Source organism: Dipodomys ordii, unplaced genomic scaffold (genome assembly GCF_000151885.1).
Source record: "Dipodomys ordii isolate 6190 unplaced genomic scaffold, Dord_2.0 Scaffold1, whole genome shotgun sequence".
In the NCBI taxonomy this organism is placed as follows: domain Eukaryota; kingdom Metazoa; phylum Chordata; class Mammalia; order Rodentia; family Heteromyidae; genus Dipodomys; species Dipodomys ordii.
In genome coordinates, this window is record NW_012267217.1 from 49,159,354 (window position 1) to 49,177,195 (window position 17,842).

A 17,842-nucleotide genomic window follows, 5' to 3' on the forward strand; every position below is an offset into this window, starting at 1 on the left:
GGATTGAGGCTCAAAGCCAGCCCAGGCAGGAAAATCTGTGAGACTCTTATCTCCAATAAACTACTAGAAAACCGGAAGTAGCGCTGTGGCTCAAGCGGTAGAGCACTCGCCTTGAGCTGAAGAGCGCAGGGACAGCACCCAAGCCCAGAGTTCAAGCCCCACGACTGACCAAAAAAAAAAAAGATGACCTCATAACTCCTAAAATTCTGATAACATGTTATCTAGAAGAAGAAATTTCCAATTCATCAAATGTAAGGACATTAAAGGTAATAGTGCTAAATTCTAGTAAGAACTAATAGTTATTACTCTTTTGGGGGTATGGGTGGGTGGTAGGACAGTTAAAACTCAAAGTCCTCATTTTACTCTTGAGAGCTTGTTTGAAAGTTCTAGGAAAGGCGTACAGGTAGGTACTCCTAAATTCTTGACCAAAGAATGACCCTCCTCTTCCATGCAAACTGGGAGGGGCATATGGATCAAAAGAAGAAAGGAGCACCCAGCTAGTCAGCCAGATCAGCTGAATCAGTCTTGCTCATCAGTAAAGTGACAGATGTCACAGCAAGATCACCTTCTTATCTTCATTCTACTCTTATAATGTGGAAAATAGCACAATTCAGTGTTTAGGGAAAAAAATTATCGTAATTCTCCCCAAGACTATTTCTACTTACATGAGAAAGAAAATATATTAAAAAGCCTAGCCATACCTAGAACCTTGTTTAAAACTTGGTTTTCCTAAATAGTTTCTTCAATGATGATTCATCAAGGCATTTCATATTCCATTGTAAATAAAGTAAGAAAATTATACAAATGATTTAAAAGTTGTCCACTACAGTGAAACTTCTAGAAATCTGTTTTATTCCTCTTTGTCCACCAATAAAGCTAGTACCATAGTATGTAATAATGGATAACAGTTAATCTACAAATGTTATTTTAAAACTCTCCCTATTTTTTTATTTATTTATTTTTTGTTGGTCTTGGGGCCTGAACTCTGGGCCTGGGCACTGTCCCTCAGGCTCTTCAGCTCAAGGCGAGCGCTCTACCACTTAAGCTACAGCGCCACTATCCCCCTTTTTAATAAACATAAGTAAAAATAACAAGTTTCTTCAATGGATTAAATTTTGTTTTTCCTTCCGTCTCTTCAATTGACTTTGAAGCACTAAACTCGCCAGAAAAAATGGGTCATTAGATGTAATTAGTTCAAATAAGCTTTATTGAAAGGAAATAAAAGGACTAGAATCCTTATAAAAAAGAAAAATTTGATATAAATACTCTTGTAAAAAAAATAAGATAGTCACTTAGATATAAGCCAAGAAGAGAGGCCCAAGACAGACCTCAAAGAGAACTAACCCTGTTTTCAGCTTGATCTTAGACTTCTAGCTCCAGAGCTGGAGACAATAAATTTCTCTTATTTAAGTCACTTAGCTAATTTATTACAGCATCTCTAGTAAATGGAGAAGAGTCAAAATATCATGATGGTTTCCAGGTGGCATCCAAATTTCAATGTATGGTTACTAATCCTAATGAATTATATACCATTAGAATACAGCAAAAAACACTTCTGTGTTCATGTTCAAAATGTACAATTAACTCAGGAAGTCCTGGTCCTTCTACACTGACAACTCAGAGCACTGCCAAAGATCCGTGCATTAATCCAATCCAAGGAGTCTATGAGAGATGATGGAGCCAGATCATACACCATACTTTTCAACTAGAAAATCAAGAAACATTATCTTTAAGACAAGTTGAACTGAACTAATGATTAAAAAAAAAAAAAGTCTCATTATTTCACTATGTTCTTGCTATCTTTTTAAAGTGGGAACTTTTAAAAATGTATATATCTGCAAATAGTAAAACAACTGCCACAGCATATTGTATCATTAAAAATGGAGTCTACACCTGGAAGCTAGGGCCCATTCCTATAATCCTAGCTATAAAGGCTGAGGTTAGAATACTGGAGTTGGAAGCCAGTCCAATGAGAAAAGCCTATGAGAGTTTTTTCTCCAATTAACCAGCAAAAAGTAGAGCTGTGGCTCAAATGGTAGAGCAAAAAAGCTAATGGACTGTGCCCAGCCCTGAATTCAGGCAACAATATTGACACTGACACACACACACACACACACACACACACACACACACACACACACACACACACTAAAAAAGCTAATGGACTGTGTCCAGCCCTGAATTCAGGCAACAATATTGGCATGCGCACACACATACACATACACACACACACACACTCACACACACACACACACACACACACACACAAAGTCTAGTACAATTTTCCAAATGGAAACTTTTCACAAACAGGTTATGAATTAAACCACTTCTAAGAAAATGAAACTCTGGTCAATAAGACAAAGTATTTACCTTGTTTTCTTCTTTTATCCTTGGTAGCTGAAAATAGTAGTACTATGTTATGCTCAAAATACAAAATATTTAAGAACAGAAGGCCCACAATTTTATATTAGTATGATCAAGCATTCATAGCATCTTTTCAGGCAAGAATAGGTTCTCCTATAAACACATACTAAACTGATATGATCTGGTCAATAAAAGACAGCTCCAATATCCAATTATGAAGATTCAAAACACTTTTACTTTCTTTTCACAGCTAATTAGTTCTCAGCAGAAAGCACAATGGGAAGATATATAGTTAAGACACAGAGACTAAGAACAATTTGAAAAGCATTAACCCCCATTTAAGTAGAAAAGAAAATGAGTATTAGGTTTTTGCTCTTTCACAACATGCTTATCTAATTAATACAGTCTAGAAAAGTGATCCATGGAAAAATGCTGCAGTCTATCTTGCAAAAGTATATTTAAGTGAGTTAAACATCATTATGGACAAAATCACTATTCTATATATATTCTACGCAAATTATCATAACTGAAAAGACCAGCCAGTGTAAAATAGTGAAAAGGGCTCTGGACTGACAAGTAAGAAATGGAGCTGGGTGCCAGTGGCAGGCTTTTACCTGGAATCATCCATACTCAAGAGGCTAAGATCTGATGATCACAGTTTGAAGTCAGCTGGGGCAGAAAAGCCCATGAGATTCTTATCTCCAATTAACCAGCAAAAAAGCTAGAAGTGAAGCTGTGGCTCAAATGGTAGAGCACCAGCCTTAAGCAAAAAAGCCAGACAAGAATTCAAAGCAAGGATCCAAGTCTAAGCTCCAGTATACATACACATGTTCCCACCTCTCAAAAAAAAAAAAAAGAACAAATAGAAAAGAAACTGGTTTGCTTTCCCTGCTTGCTTTTGATAAAATGTGACTGCAGTCAAGACCACTTAACCTTTCTGGACCTTGCATCTCATTTATAAAATAAGAGAGTTATATCTAAATATGTTTTCTATCATTTCTGAAAATTATTTTAAAATAAACACTATAGATCGTAATATCTAATATGTCATTCAGAATTCCAGATCGATCTTTTACTTTATGTGTGACTGATACAAATCATCAGCTACTTAACTAATAGAGAGACGGGGCATTTCTCACCTGAAAGCTCATTGTCATGGAGGAGATTTCGAAGCTTACTACAAAGGTGGATCATGCTGTCCAACTGCCTGTTTATCTTGACATCTAGTACCCAGGCTGGAGTGTAACACACGGGACATCTTGTTCCAATGCAGTCACTTACACAATCACTTCAAAAGAATTAAAAAACAATTGAGCAAAATCTGAACTTCAAGAAATAAATATTAGCCAGAGTATGAGAAGTAAATGAAGCAGTTGTTTTAACACATTAATGGTCAATTGTGAAATACAGTTTTAACAAGATTAAAATAGTTCGCTGTAGAGTATGACATAGACACAAAATAGAAACCTAAAGTTGCCATATAATTTGCTGTGATGAAACTTTACTTAACCTGGCATCAGTCTATGTAACTTCTCCTTTAAATAAAGCTAGTTACGCCAGGCACTGGTGGCTCACGCCTGTAATCCTAACTACTCAGGAGGCTGAGATGAGGATCAAGGTTCAAAGCCAGCCCAGGCAGGAAACTCTGTGAGACTCTGATCTCCAATAAACCACTAGAAAACGGGAAGTGGCATTGTGGCTCAAGCAGTAGAGCACTCGCCTTAAGCTGAAGAGCTGAGGGATAGCACCCAAGCCTAGAGTTCAAGCTAGTTTCTAAAGGGTGAGGGTACAGATAGAAACATAAATCAGTATTTACCTAATCTATACATCTCAACATCTCTTAACATAAACCTTCACACTACTTACTTCATGGAAATAATGCAGTTAGTACAAATAGACTGGAACTATGTTTGTGTTTGGCCAAGTGTCTAAAGGCTTTAAAGTGGTTTTCTGAAAAGATATCTGGCTTTTTCACGTCGTTTTATAAACATAGACTTCACTATCTCAGGTTATCGGTTTAAATGTTATACTGTTATAGTCTCATAGTTAGGAGTTAGAAAAGCATCATCAATTTAACGAAAATATATACATACTACTATTCTTTAAAAGTGGGGAGATAGTTCACAATATCCCCTGAAGCCCACCTGTGAATTCTAGAGGGTCAATTTATCGACTCCTTCCATAGTCTTATTACACATACTAAAAAGACACATCTCCCCCAAGCAAGACATTAACCCACTCATTTGTAGGTACAAAATTTGTATAATATGAACTATCCTGACTAACCCTGTGGTTTTTCTAATTTTGTATTCTTGTCATTTAGCATGATTGCTAAAATAAAACTACTCAGAAAGTTGAAGAAAAATTTGTAATCCACACTGCAGCCAGGAGAGATATGAGTATCTAGTTCAATAAATACCCACACTCTGTAACAAAGAAACTTTTGTGAGTTTGTCCTCAACACTACATAAGCAGAAAAAGCCGGAGATGGTGCTGTGGACTCAATGATAGAGCACTAGCCTTGAGTTGAATTGCTGAGAGACAGTGCCCAAACCCAGGGAGTTCAGGCCCCATGACCAAAAAAAAGAGGAAGATTTTGGGGCTGGGAATATGGCTTAGTGGTAGAGTGCTTGCCTAGCATGCATAAAGCCCTGGGTTCAATTCCTCAGTACCACATAAACAGAAAAAGCAAGGAGAGGCACTGTGGCTCAAGTGGTAGAGTGCTAGCCTTGAGCAGAAGCAGCTCAAGGACAGTGCCAGGTCCTGAGTTCAAGCCCCAGTACTGGCAAAAAAAAAAAAAAAAAGAAACTTTTGTGAGTTTGTTCCCTTGTAGTTAAGAACTCTAACTTGAGCCAGGAAATGAGGTAGATCACGTCAGCCCAGCAGTTCAAGATCAATTTGGGCAATATAGCAAGACCCTGTCTCAAAGCAGAACACACACACACACACACACACACACACACACACACACACACACACACACACACACACACACACGCACACACACACACACACACACACCAATCAAGCAACTTAAATAAATTTTCACGCAATACTTATTTGAACAATACCAATAAAATACAATTTGAAATCCACTCCTCCAGGACCACCATTCATTTTCAGCTGAAGAAAATGATCATTAGTTCAGTCATTTGCTCAACATTCCACTAATACCTACATCTGTCTATTTTATATACAGGTTGAGTTTCCTTTATCCAAGTTATTTCAGGTTTTTGGAGATTTGGGAGTATTTACATACATTTTATCTGTTGAGCATCATCAATCTGAAAACCTGAACTTTTTGGATAGTTTTAGCTTCAGAGTTTTAAACTCAGGCAGGATGTTCAACTTGAATTGTTTTTTAAATAATACCTAAATTACTATATAGACATTAATCTTGCATTCTGGAAACTATATCATTAGGTAGACCTATATAACTCAGTGAGCTAGTATTTTTTTAAGTCATTACAGTGATCCCTCACCTATCATGGGAGTTACATTCCAGAGACTCCAGCACTAGGTGAAAATCCACAAAGTAGCAATGTTACATAGTTGTCTCTTGCTATATCGCAGCTCACTAATTGCTATTTTGCAGATTTTCACCTATCATGGAAAACCTCTGGCATGTAACTCCTGTGATAGGTGTGAGATCGATATTTATGTATTTTTTAAAAATCGCGGATACAGTGAAGCCACAATAAGTGAACTACAATATTGCAAGGGACGACTGTATATATCATAAAATAATGCTACGTAAAAGATTGTGGAAGAAGTAGAAACTAGGAGAGGCCTAGCTAGAGGAAGTATAACCTTTGTAGGGTATACCTGGTCTTTGGTTCCTTCCTCTCTACTTCCTGTCCATCATGAGGTGAACAGCCTTGTCCTTCACACTGACATTGTTAATGATGTTCTGTCTCACCACAGGACCATAATCAACAGAGCCAAGGGCTATAAACTGAAACCATAGCTAAAATAGTTTCACCCCTTCAGTTGTTTATGTCAGGTATTTTGTCACAGCACCTCAATAGCAACCTACAGGCTAGGAGAGGTATGAACAAACTCTCTCTCATAGCCTTGAGAAGGAATAAAATTTGCTGGCTCCTCCAACTTAACTTTGTGGTCCCAGAACTATTAGACAATAAATTCCTATCGTTCTAAAGCCAGCCAGGCACCAGCAGTTTATGCCGATAAGCCTAGCTGCCTCAGGAGGCCAAGATCTGAGGATCAAAGTTTGAAGCCAGCCTGGGACAGGAAAGTCTGCGACTCTTATCTCCAATTAACCACCAAAAAGCTGGAAGTAGAACTTTGACTCAAGTGATAGCATGCTATCCTTGAACACAAAAGCTAAGGGGCATTACCCAGACTGAGCATCCAGCAAACATAAACACACACAACACACAAAGGTCTACTGTTCTAAACAACCTGGTTCTTGGAATTTGCTACAGAAGCTCCAGGAAACTAATATAATAGCTTTAGGAGCTATACTCTCATAATTTTGAAAGTACTAATAAAAAACTGAAAGATAAAAAGTATTTGAATAACTCATCCTAGTTAAAGAGTTTAGTAAATAGCTTTCTCTGAGCTTTATGTTCTTACTTGAAAATTATGAGATCTGTAAGGATCAAAATGAGATAATAGTCAATATGATTACATGACTGCTATCTTAAAAAAGAGAGAGTTACAGTACATCCATCAGCCATAATTACTTACCTACAGAAGATGTGTTCACAGCCTCCTAGGCACACAGGGTCTGTCAGAATATTAGTGCTGTTTGAAAATAAGGAAAATAGTAGACGCTTAAGTCACTATTAGATAAAGTTTGTCACCAATATTTCATAAATCCAAGACCCAACACTACTATATTTATTTCTCAACACAGGAAATACTAAGGAAAAATTGCTATACTCCTGATGACATACTCTCATTAACACACCTGCTAAGTTCCAGTGGTGCCTACCAAACTCAATGCCAAGTTATAAGACATTTTACCATTATTTACTGGGAAGTTATAGAAAGGGACAATTTTGTTCAAGTACCTCTAATTGAGGGGAAGAAAAAAACAAAACCACTTTCTTCTTTCAATTGCTAAGGTACAAATGACTCAAAAGTAAAGACCATGAGTCTCAAAATACGACCTGCAATTAAGAATGACCTCATAATATACTGTCCAAATGAGAACATTTCTGAGAGTGAAGGTCTTAACTGACAAGATGTTGGAACAATTGTTACAATCAGGATTGCCACAGGAAAATAGGAGATTGGGTCATCTTAGCCATAAAAATATAGGCTGGTTTCCAATAAGAAATGATGTATTTCTTGCTATTAAGTAGCCATCTACTTTTCACAGCTGTCCTGTAAAAGGACAATCATTCTTTTAGCTCATGGCAAGTTGATTATGTTGTTCTTTAAGCAACTGCAAATAGAAATCATCAAGGTAGCAGACTGTAGCAGACGTAATAAGATTCACTGCACCAAAAGAGAAAAGAAAATATTCCCCATACTGCCCATCAAAATCCCTGCTACCTCAGATAGTCCTAGGAAGGTACTGGCACTATTAAACACACTTGAAGTCATTCCCCTCAGCAGACACAAGAGCACATCAGAGAAGAAAAGCCTTTAAAAGATAAAGATTTTCTTGCTTGGTTTATTACACTAACCCCTAGACCTTTAGGTATTTACACCATTACTATCCAATTACGTCTGCACACAAACTACGTATAATAAACAATTTTCTGCATTTCTTGAAAGATCAAAAGTATCACACTGCACATTTTAATAGATAGAACCAATAAAGCGAAATTGAGCTTCCAGAAAAAGGCACGAAGAACAGAGTACACAACCATGTGATTCTCCAACCTTCTGAAAATGTTGCTCACTGACATTATAAAACCCATTACTTTTTACAAACTTACAATATCTGATTTCAAGACTACACAGAACATCCTGGTAAAAACAGGACTTCTGTGATTCTGACAGTTATGATGATCTCTTTTATAATGTTCACACTGCTCCTATAATTTTTGCTCATTACCAAATAAAAGCTCTTCCTTCCCAATCAAGTGGACTAAATTCTACTTCATTGAAAGCTCTACCCATAACTTCCCCAAAGTGGTGTTATTGGACTTCCTTCTATCACAAAATCCTTCCTGTATCATTTGTCCCATCTTCCTGATAAAACCTGATCGCTTTCTACCTAGAGAAAACTCTGCTTTCACCTTGTAGTGACCTGGATTGCCTATTCAGCCCAGGTCACAGGCTTACATACTGAGAGAATCATGCCACTACCCTAATTCTGCTGACCACATAGACAGTTGAGTATCAGTCTATAGTACTATTTAGGGCACACTTTCTCCTTACCTTTCCAAACTAGTAATACCACAATAAAAACAGCAAGATGGCCAACCATGGTTCAGGAAGATGGACAGTTCTGAGGCCCAGTCTGGGGCTACATAGGGGGTTTGAGGCCAGCCTCAGCTATATAACAAGTATCCTGTAGATATTCTAGTGGCTGGCGTGGGGGGTGGGGGTGGGGAAGAGAATGGGATAAGACAGAGGAGGAACAGGAAAAGGAAAACTATATCCATGGCTAGCTGTTCATCTTAACCTCACTCAGTTTTCAGAGGAAGAGCTCCTTTCCTTTTGAGGGAATTTTTCTCTCTTGTCTCTCTCTTCTCTCCTCTTTCCCCTCCATTCTCTTGTCTTCCTTTTTATCCTCTCTCCCCCCAAATCTTCCCATTTTCTGCAGTGCTTGATTCTCATCATTAGTCACCTTCGTTCAATCACTCACATCTAAACATGCTCAGGTAGTCCTTCACCCCCCAAAAACTCATACTTCCTTTTGATCCAGCCTCACTTTCTACCTTCACACCCAGCTACCTGGTCTCAAATAAAAGCTCTGAATTAATTGTTCTCTACATCCACTCAAACTCCATCTCTTTCTAATCTCTGTCTCACTCTGGACCTTCTGAAACTATTCTCCAGAGCACCCAAGTCTCCTCCTTCATTCCTGCGAAGTCACAATCATCTTATAATCGTCTTTCCTTCCAATAAGCTTTAATGTTCTCATGGCACCTTTATCTGCCCATTTCAGCATTGCCTCAATTGTTCTTTCTTACCATTGATGTTGGCACACCCCCTAGAGGTGGTACACAGCCTCCTGGCCTCGTCTGGTTATACTTACTCAATGCCTTCGGTCTCGTTCTAACTTCTGAATTTCCTTCCAAAGACTCTGAACCCTTTATCTGAATTCTTACCCTTCAGTCTAGCAGTAAGATGTTATCACATAATTAGCAGTGACAAAATATCTATGAATAATTGATCAGTAGAACTAATTATCCTAATTAGTGAACCAGACTATGTTTTTGAGAGTGTTAATAGATGAAGGAAGGCATGGGCAACATGAATGAGAAATTTGCATGTGTGTATGTGCATGTGCATAGAGGAGTGTGACATCCAAGTGAAGAGATGGTGCCAACTTCAAAAGATACTCCTAGAAAAGCTCTGAGGCAGACACTGAACAGAGGTGACACTAGTCTGTGCCAATAATGGACTGAAGAGAATGGCTACAATATAGTTTAGGAGAAACTCCAGACTAAAAGAATTTTCTTACAACTAGAAGAAACTGACTAAGAGTTTATATGCATCAGACTTTAACGCAACTATTCTTCTAACGGAAATTTATCCTTCAGGTATAAGTACTTTAAAATAATGAAATTACAAAGCACCAAAGCTACGCAGATCAATTCTAAAAGCTTCCAGAGAGTAAGAAATAATTCAAAGTGCTATATATACTACTTAAAACAAAAAGCAGTACTACTACTGAAGAGTAGCAAGAGATGAGACAGAACAGTGTTGTGAGGCCTCCAATAATAGCAAGATGCTTTTATCTTGAATACTGTATCATACACATGCAGAAAAAGCCAGAAATGGTGATATGGCTCAAGTGATAGGGCGCTAGCCTTGAGCTGAAGAGCTGAGGGACAGCGCCCAAGCCCAGAGTTCAGCCCCCACAACTGACAAAACAGAAACAAAAACAAAAAAAAAAACACCGTATGAATACTGTATCATACTGCAAAAGTAAAAGGCAATAGCTAGGAAGAAAACTCATCTTTGACAGCAGGAAGTAAGGAAGTAAATATATAGCATCTAAAACAGAAAACATCAAGTAAAGTGGCCTGTAATCCCAGCTACTTGGGAGGGAGAGATAGAAGGATGGCAATTTGAAGTCAGCCCAGTCTCCTCCCTCAAAAATGTTACAAAGAGCTTATCCAAAAGGAGCAAGTAGGGTAGAATATATCAAGAATCTCAGCTACTTGAGAGGTGGAAGGAAACAGGAGAACTGCAGTCCAAAACGAGGCAAGACAAAAAGCACAAGGACCTATCTAAAAACTTAAAAAGCAAAAAGAGCTAAGGCCAAAAATCAAGTAGAAGGCCTCACTTATGACTAGGAAGCCTAAGCATCTGAGTGGAGAGAGGGAGGGATGGAAAGAACTTACCTTTCCTCTCTTTGCTTCTCAACAAAAACTCTACTCTGGTCAGGAAAATATCTGCAACAACTTTCAAATATTGTATATCCAATTCCAACCCCCAATTTTGCTTGGCTATTCTCCAAGCCCAGAATATTATTCCTTTTCTCCATCAACTATTTAAATCCAACACACTACACAAGTACTCTAATAAAATAAAAATGGTATAATAAAAATGACAGTAAACCAACACAGGAATTTACAGATTTAGTCTCCAGGGCACCATCTGAGCAAAAAATTCCACAGCACATACCAGGTATGTTAAAAAAAAAAAAAAAAAAGCCATTCTTTCCTAAGAGGCAAGCAATCTAGTTGAGTAATTATAAAATGCCAGATTCATGTATGGACTTCAAAGAGGTATAAAATATTCTGAAGCTCTAAAGAAGAAAGATGACATCTAGTTGAGGCTCTGGAATTTAATGTTGAAAGCTAAATTGGTCTTTTTGTTGTTGTTTTTTACATTTTATTTTCACTATCCAATTCTCTGTTTTCCTTATCTCCAAATAGACTGTAGCCTTTCAGACAAGAGATCTTCACTTTCATTTTTTCTGATCTCCTCATTCAATTACCTGCCCAACATATTGCTAGATGAGAGCAAGATTTCAATACATCTTTAGTGAATAAACAAAATGGAAGAGTACATACAAAAATGCACTTGTGTTAACAATTCCATTTTATCATTATTCTATTTTGTTTGGTATATTAGGAAGAAAAAAAATCCAGCTGAGTAACACATTTGCATGGTAACACAATTTCTTGTATGTTCTAAATTCAGCTCCACTGCTTGTTCCCCAGCTGCAGCCACTGGTCTCCAACTTTATAGGTAGTTGGTTTGAAAAGACCAGCAAAGTGTGGATTTTAACTTGGGAAAAGACTAGTGAAATTAAAAATATATATATATAGCTGGGTACAGTGGCATATGCCTTCATCTCAGCTATGAAGGAAGCTAGGATGATCATAGTTCTAAGCTACCTTAGGCAAAACAAAAAGTTGAAAGACGGCGTATGAACCAAAAAAGCTGGATATGGTGGTATGCACCTATCATCCCAGCCACAACAATAAGTGTAAATAGGAGGATCAGGGTCCAGGCCAGTACAGACCAGCTTAGATGTAAATGGGAAACTTAATTTAAAAATAACTAAACCAAAAAAAAAAAAGACTGGAGTCATAACTTAAGTAAAGAGTATCTACTTACCATGCAGGAAACCAAATTCAAACTCCAATAGTAGAAAAGAAAAAAAAGTATATATGTATGTATATATATATATATATGTGTGTGTGTGTGTGTATATATATGTGTACATATATATGTATATATGTATATGTATATTTCCTTGTAAAAGGAAAAAGAAAACAGTTTTAACTGTAGTCCTGAAGTATAAGTATTCCTCTTTTCTCTTTTTGTCAGTCCTGGGGCTTGAACTCAGGGCCTGGGCACTATCCCTGGTTCTTGTGCTCAAGGCCAGCACTCTACCACTTGAGCCATAGCCCCGTTTCTGGCTTTTTCTGTATATGGTAGTGAGAAATACATGGTACTGAGGAATCGAACCCAGGGCTTCATGCATGCTAGGCAAGCACTCTACCACTAAGCAAAATTCCCAGCCCCATAAGTATTTCTTAACCAAATAGCTCCCTTAAGCACCCATGAACTATCAACTGCTATTAGTATTAGTGAGGACAATGACCACAGGGCTCTTATATTTTAGGGAATCTTCAGGTATTTTTAAGTTGCAGACATATGCATTTAATATGAAACTGCACAAGCTCTCCAACACAATTAAACCATATGCTATATTACTCTACTTATTAAAGACAGTCTTTAATGAGGTAAATGGATAATGCCATGAAAGCATCCTGCTCCATGTGGCTATTTTGTAAACCAGACTCAAGAAGAAAACACATGAAAAAATTTAAATTCATACCTAATTGTTTAGTGTCAGTAAATGTTGATTGAGTGAGTCAAATATCCCAAATGTCAAACAGAATTCTATTAATGACTAATTATAATGGAACCCAGTACAGGAGAATCTATAATAAAAACCCCAGAGAAAATCATGTACATCTGACTCAAATCATGATGGTTATTCATCATCTATTTCATTTCCTCCAAAGTAAATCAGAATGTAAGTAAGTTTGGGACTTCCTGACCTTTAAAGGGTCACCTTTCACCTGAAATCCAAATGCTGAATTACCATCAAGACTCACACCTCACTCTCTTCCCTCCCCACCACCAGAAATAGGGTTCAACTATCATCGATAATCAGTTATCTGTAAGATTTCCACTGCAGTCACTTTAAGTAGTTAATCCCAGAGACCTAGAAAGGATTCCTGCTATTCAAGTGAATGTACCCTAGGATCCCATGAACTGGGATCCCATTTGACCTAAATTCTATCTCATACATTCATTTAACAAACACTAAGAAACTATATGTCTGGCACTGCAGTGAATGCTGTGGCTCTGTCTTTATGAGAAATGTGTAGGAAGTTATACAGACATCAATAACCAGAATGTCAGAGAAATAAATAAATTCCACAAATAAATGAATTCTAATTTGGAGGCTATGATGCAAGCTGAATACTAATAATCTGTGCTCCCTTCTGCATGGATGTTAAACTTTGCTAGAAATTTTTATACAATATATTATATCTAATGCACACTAATAATTATGAAATCTGTACATTAAAGGCAGCTTTAAAACTCACCTAACCCACTTTTCTCATTTTAGAGATAAGAACACCAGAATCCCAGGAAAACTACATGAACAGTTCTTCACAGGAAGCTAAATGTGTGAACCAATTAAACATCTGGTTGTTAAGACTACTCTGGTTGATCTTAAGTCCCTGTTGACCTGACCCACTCCCTGTTTATCTTCATCCTTTCTAAGGTATTGCCATCTGTTTATATACCTTCCCATACTATTATCAGTAGTAAGGCCATTTGGGGTTTTTGTTTTACATTTTTTTCTTATTATATCCTTAAGTAGTTGTACAAAGAAGTTCCTATTCTACAAAACAGTATATGAGTACTAGGTGTCAGACAACACTGTCACCCATCACTCCTAATCCATCAGTAAGGCCACTTATAAAAAAAAATCTGTCTGTACCTCAATGTCCAATCCAAAGCCCATGAAGCTTTCCTTCACTGGACCGACCCACATACTTTTTGACATCCCCTTGGCCCTCATCATAAGGTATTCTGAACAGTATGTGCATATTACCACTTAAAATTACGCACAGAAGCCTTAAAGGTATAAGATGTATCACCGTATCACTACTATCTTGGTGTCACAGTAATTTCTTCTGTTCTAATGAGCAACCAGCTCCAGGACAAATCAGAGAGAGCAATCATCCTATTAAGGACCACTGGCCTGTAAGAGTGCCTCTGATGATCCAAAACACTTTCAGAAGATGGCAAAAGGTGAATACTGGCTCTATCCTTTATCTTGAGAACATCACAGAGCACTCAGTAAGTAACAGGCAATATTATTAACAATCTTGTGAATATTAAGTAAGCCCCTTTAATTCCCAAAACAACCTCGTAAAGTAGAAACTATGACTAGCTCATCTTACAAATGGAGAAAATGAAAGCTACAAAGATCAAATAGCATATCCCCAAATAACTGAGCCAGGATTTTAAGCTAAGGTGTCTGACTCCAGAATCTATGCACTCAACAAAATTAATTTTATTGCTTTTCAAATGGCAACATTCAAGAAGAAAGATTACCTATCCTAAAAACTGTTTCTTCTTTACTCTTCACTACAAGTGAGTGACTTTAAAACACAACTGTCAAAATACAATTGTCATAGACGCACATGCCCAATCTCCAAAACTATTCTAAGAAGTATCTGATTATTTCACAATAAAACATCACATGACAGCTGGGCCTTTCACAAGGCAGCTCCCATTATCATTTTCTGCCAGACTCTCAAATGATATGGTCTTCCTACTTCGTTTTTTTCAAATCTTTAGTTTCTAGCTGGTTGTGAGGTTTGGCCCTAACACAAATGTTACATCTGGCCTTTTGAACACATTTCTCAGTTTCACCTTGAAACTGTACTCATGTTAAAGGCCAAGAAAAGGATGCCCTGTAATGCAGCCAATCCAACTTCACCAGAAACCAATGCTTGCTGAGAAACACAGCCAATGTGCTACACAAGACAGGTGACAGCTGGGGATACCAGACAGATGACAGCTGCAAGCTGAATGTGAGGGTAATGGGGGTAATCACTAGTCCACTGAGTGGAACTCCAAAACTCTGTAAAAGGACACATTGACACAATTTCAAAACAACATGACACTGCTTTGAAGGGTGTGGAGAAAAGCAAGAGGCAGAACATCCTGAGTAGCTCCTTTCCAGCAGCTATCAGGGTAATGGGAGAAGGAAGAAGGAACTTATCTGCAGTAAGATGCAACTGGCCAGGCTCACAACAGGTAAGTGGTAAACTTGCAGAGACACAGAAAAAAAGGAAAGCAAAATCATTTCTAAGCATTAAATCCCCTGGGATATGAAACTGTCCATCAAAAGAACTTTTTAATCTACGATATTTTTCCTAATAAAGAGGAGTTTGACTCAAGCACCAGTGGCTCATGCCTGTAATCCTAACTATTCAGGAGGCTGAGATGTGTAGGAACAAGATTCAAAGTCAACCTATGGAGAAGAGTTCCCAAAACTCCATAACAAATTAGTTACGGAAAATGCTAGACTGGATATGTGTTTCAGGTGTTAGTGTATATGCCAAATCAGCTAAGCAAGCTCAAGGTTCTGAGTTCAAACTCCAGTACTGCCAAAAAAAAAAACATAAACAACAACAACAACAAAAAACCCTGAGTCTGGCAAGCTATTACCTGCAGGCTAAATCATTTACGCTACTGCCCCATAGCTCATGACCAAAAAGATTTTTACCTTTTAAGTAATGGGAAAAAAACAAAAAGACCGATAGACGAGAAAAAAAGAATAGAAGCTCATGGCCTGAAAAACCTATTTACTATTTGACACTCATAGAAAAAAAAAATTCAGAGCCCTATGTGAAAACATACAAAAAAATAATTAAAATTTAGTCGTCCTGTTAGAAATTCATAGAACATTTTTAAAGAAAATCATTGGAACCCACTACTCTGTGGTCAACTGGATGAGATATACAATAGGTCTGGGCTTTGTTACCATAGTCTATTTTCAGTCCTTTAGCATCTGCTTAGAACCTGGAAAACTAAAGAGACACTAAAAAAAATGAAATTAGCTTTATTAGATTTTAAGACAATCTATAAAGTTTTCATATATCTTGCCTATTTGCTTACAATCATCCAGCAAGCACAGACCACATCTTTTCATATTTTTATAATATCTATTAGTAATCATTTACTCTATGACAATCACCAATAATTTTATATATATAACTTCATTTAGTTTCTCATCTCCCATAAAATAAGGTCTATTAAAGTCTGCTTTGTTAACTAATGAATTCTCAACAACACAATAGTTTATAGGCATTTCATAGGTGTGAAATAGCTTATTATTAAATCCTAGAAGGAAAATGAGCTCATTATGACTGAGATACAGAGAGAGTGAATAACTTTGCCCAATCAATAGTGTCCAAGCTGGGACCTAACCCAGGAAGTCTGACTCTACAGTTTGAGTAAAATTCTGTGTTCTGTCCTACTTTTGTTGAACTATTCAGGCATCAAATATATTGGCTTCTGTTATCACAACTAAAAATGCCAGTTTTAAATCTTTTTCTCTGGCAAACCGTATGCTATACACACCCACTCCAACTGTGTTCATGTACTCATTTCCAGCAAAACTAAGGAGTGTAAATGATAGGATTTTGTCAGATAAAGGCTTTGTAAAGCAAAAATTTTATGACAGTTGTCTATTTTGTGTTTAAAGAAAAAGCTGTTGGGTAAGTAAAAGCATTAACTGGATTCTGCAAGCTGAGAGTGAGACCCAAAAATAAAACAAAATAAAATAAATCAAAGTATGAAAAAGAAAATATGGCTGTCACAGACACAAGCAAAAAAGATTCCAGCAAAAAGCATCTTATTAACAGGAACCCACAATCCTAGCTACTCTATGGCTGAAATCTAAGGATCTGTTTGAAGCCAGCCCAAGCAAGAAAGTCCATGAAACTCATCTCCTATTAACCACTAACATGCCAGAAGCAGAGATGTGTGTCAAGTGGCCCAGGCACGGGATTCAAGCCCCAGTACTGACACACACACACAAAAAAAGCATTAAAAATGAACTGGAGATGCTCAATACTCGTTCTGTGAATAAATGAAAGTAAAAACTGCACTTCTTGAGTTTTCCAAAGTTTCTTTCTATACTACAGAGAACTTGTTCTTTTGTTTGGGTTTTTTTTTTTTGGGGGGGGAGGGTATGGGGGGAAGGCAGCAATTAGTAAGTAACCACTCCTGCAAACAATCCCTTCAAAGGAAATAAAATCCCTGAACGCGGTTTGGGGTGCTAGCTTAGCTTACAGCGCTGGCAATCAATCCCGTCCATCATCTTTTGACCAAACCAAAGGAATGAGAAATGGAACAGCTATGCCCACCCTCACACGGCCGACTTCACGCCACCCCCAAACAAGGATGCTCGTACACTCCATCCCCAAAGGCCGCTCGCTATAGGAGCAACCTGGAAGAGGCCAGGCCGGGAGAGGATGACTTGGGGCCCACACAGATCCAGGCCCGGTGAAAAGCGCCCCCCCTGCCCCCCCCCCCCCGCCCAGAAGCCCGGATTCACAGCCCGGGGGGCGGAGCCAGGGAGCCCAGGGTTTAGCCACACCTCCCGGCGGTTCTCCAGCCCGCTAAATTTAAGAACTGCCGTTCGCGGCCACCGCGGGCAGGGACGGGCCGGAGCCGGAGCCGCGGACGGAGGCGGGAGGGGGGACACCGGCCTCCGGGCAGGTCCCCGGCGGGACCCGAGTGGAAGAGCGGGGCGGCTTGTCGGGTCCGG

At 38.2% G+C, this 17,842-nt stretch overlaps 1 protein-coding gene across 1 annotated transcript in view; it reads right to left on the minus strand.

Moving 5' to 3' along the window:
* Positions 1–9,368, minus strand: part of Bard1 (BRCA1 associated RING domain 1) — a 63,208-nt gene extending 53,840 nt beyond the window's left edge. The window contains exons 1-3 of the mRNA XM_013017437.1: positions 9,319–9,368; positions 7,075–7,131; positions 3,504–3,652 (exon numbers count right to left, since the gene is read on the minus strand). Of these exons, the coding sequence (XP_012872891.1) occupies positions 3,504–3,652; positions 7,075–7,131; positions 9,319–9,368 (256 nt within the window). The remainder of the gene's footprint in view (positions 1–3,503; positions 3,653–7,074; positions 7,132–9,318) is intronic.
* Positions 9,369–17,842: the final 8,474 nt, after the last annotated feature.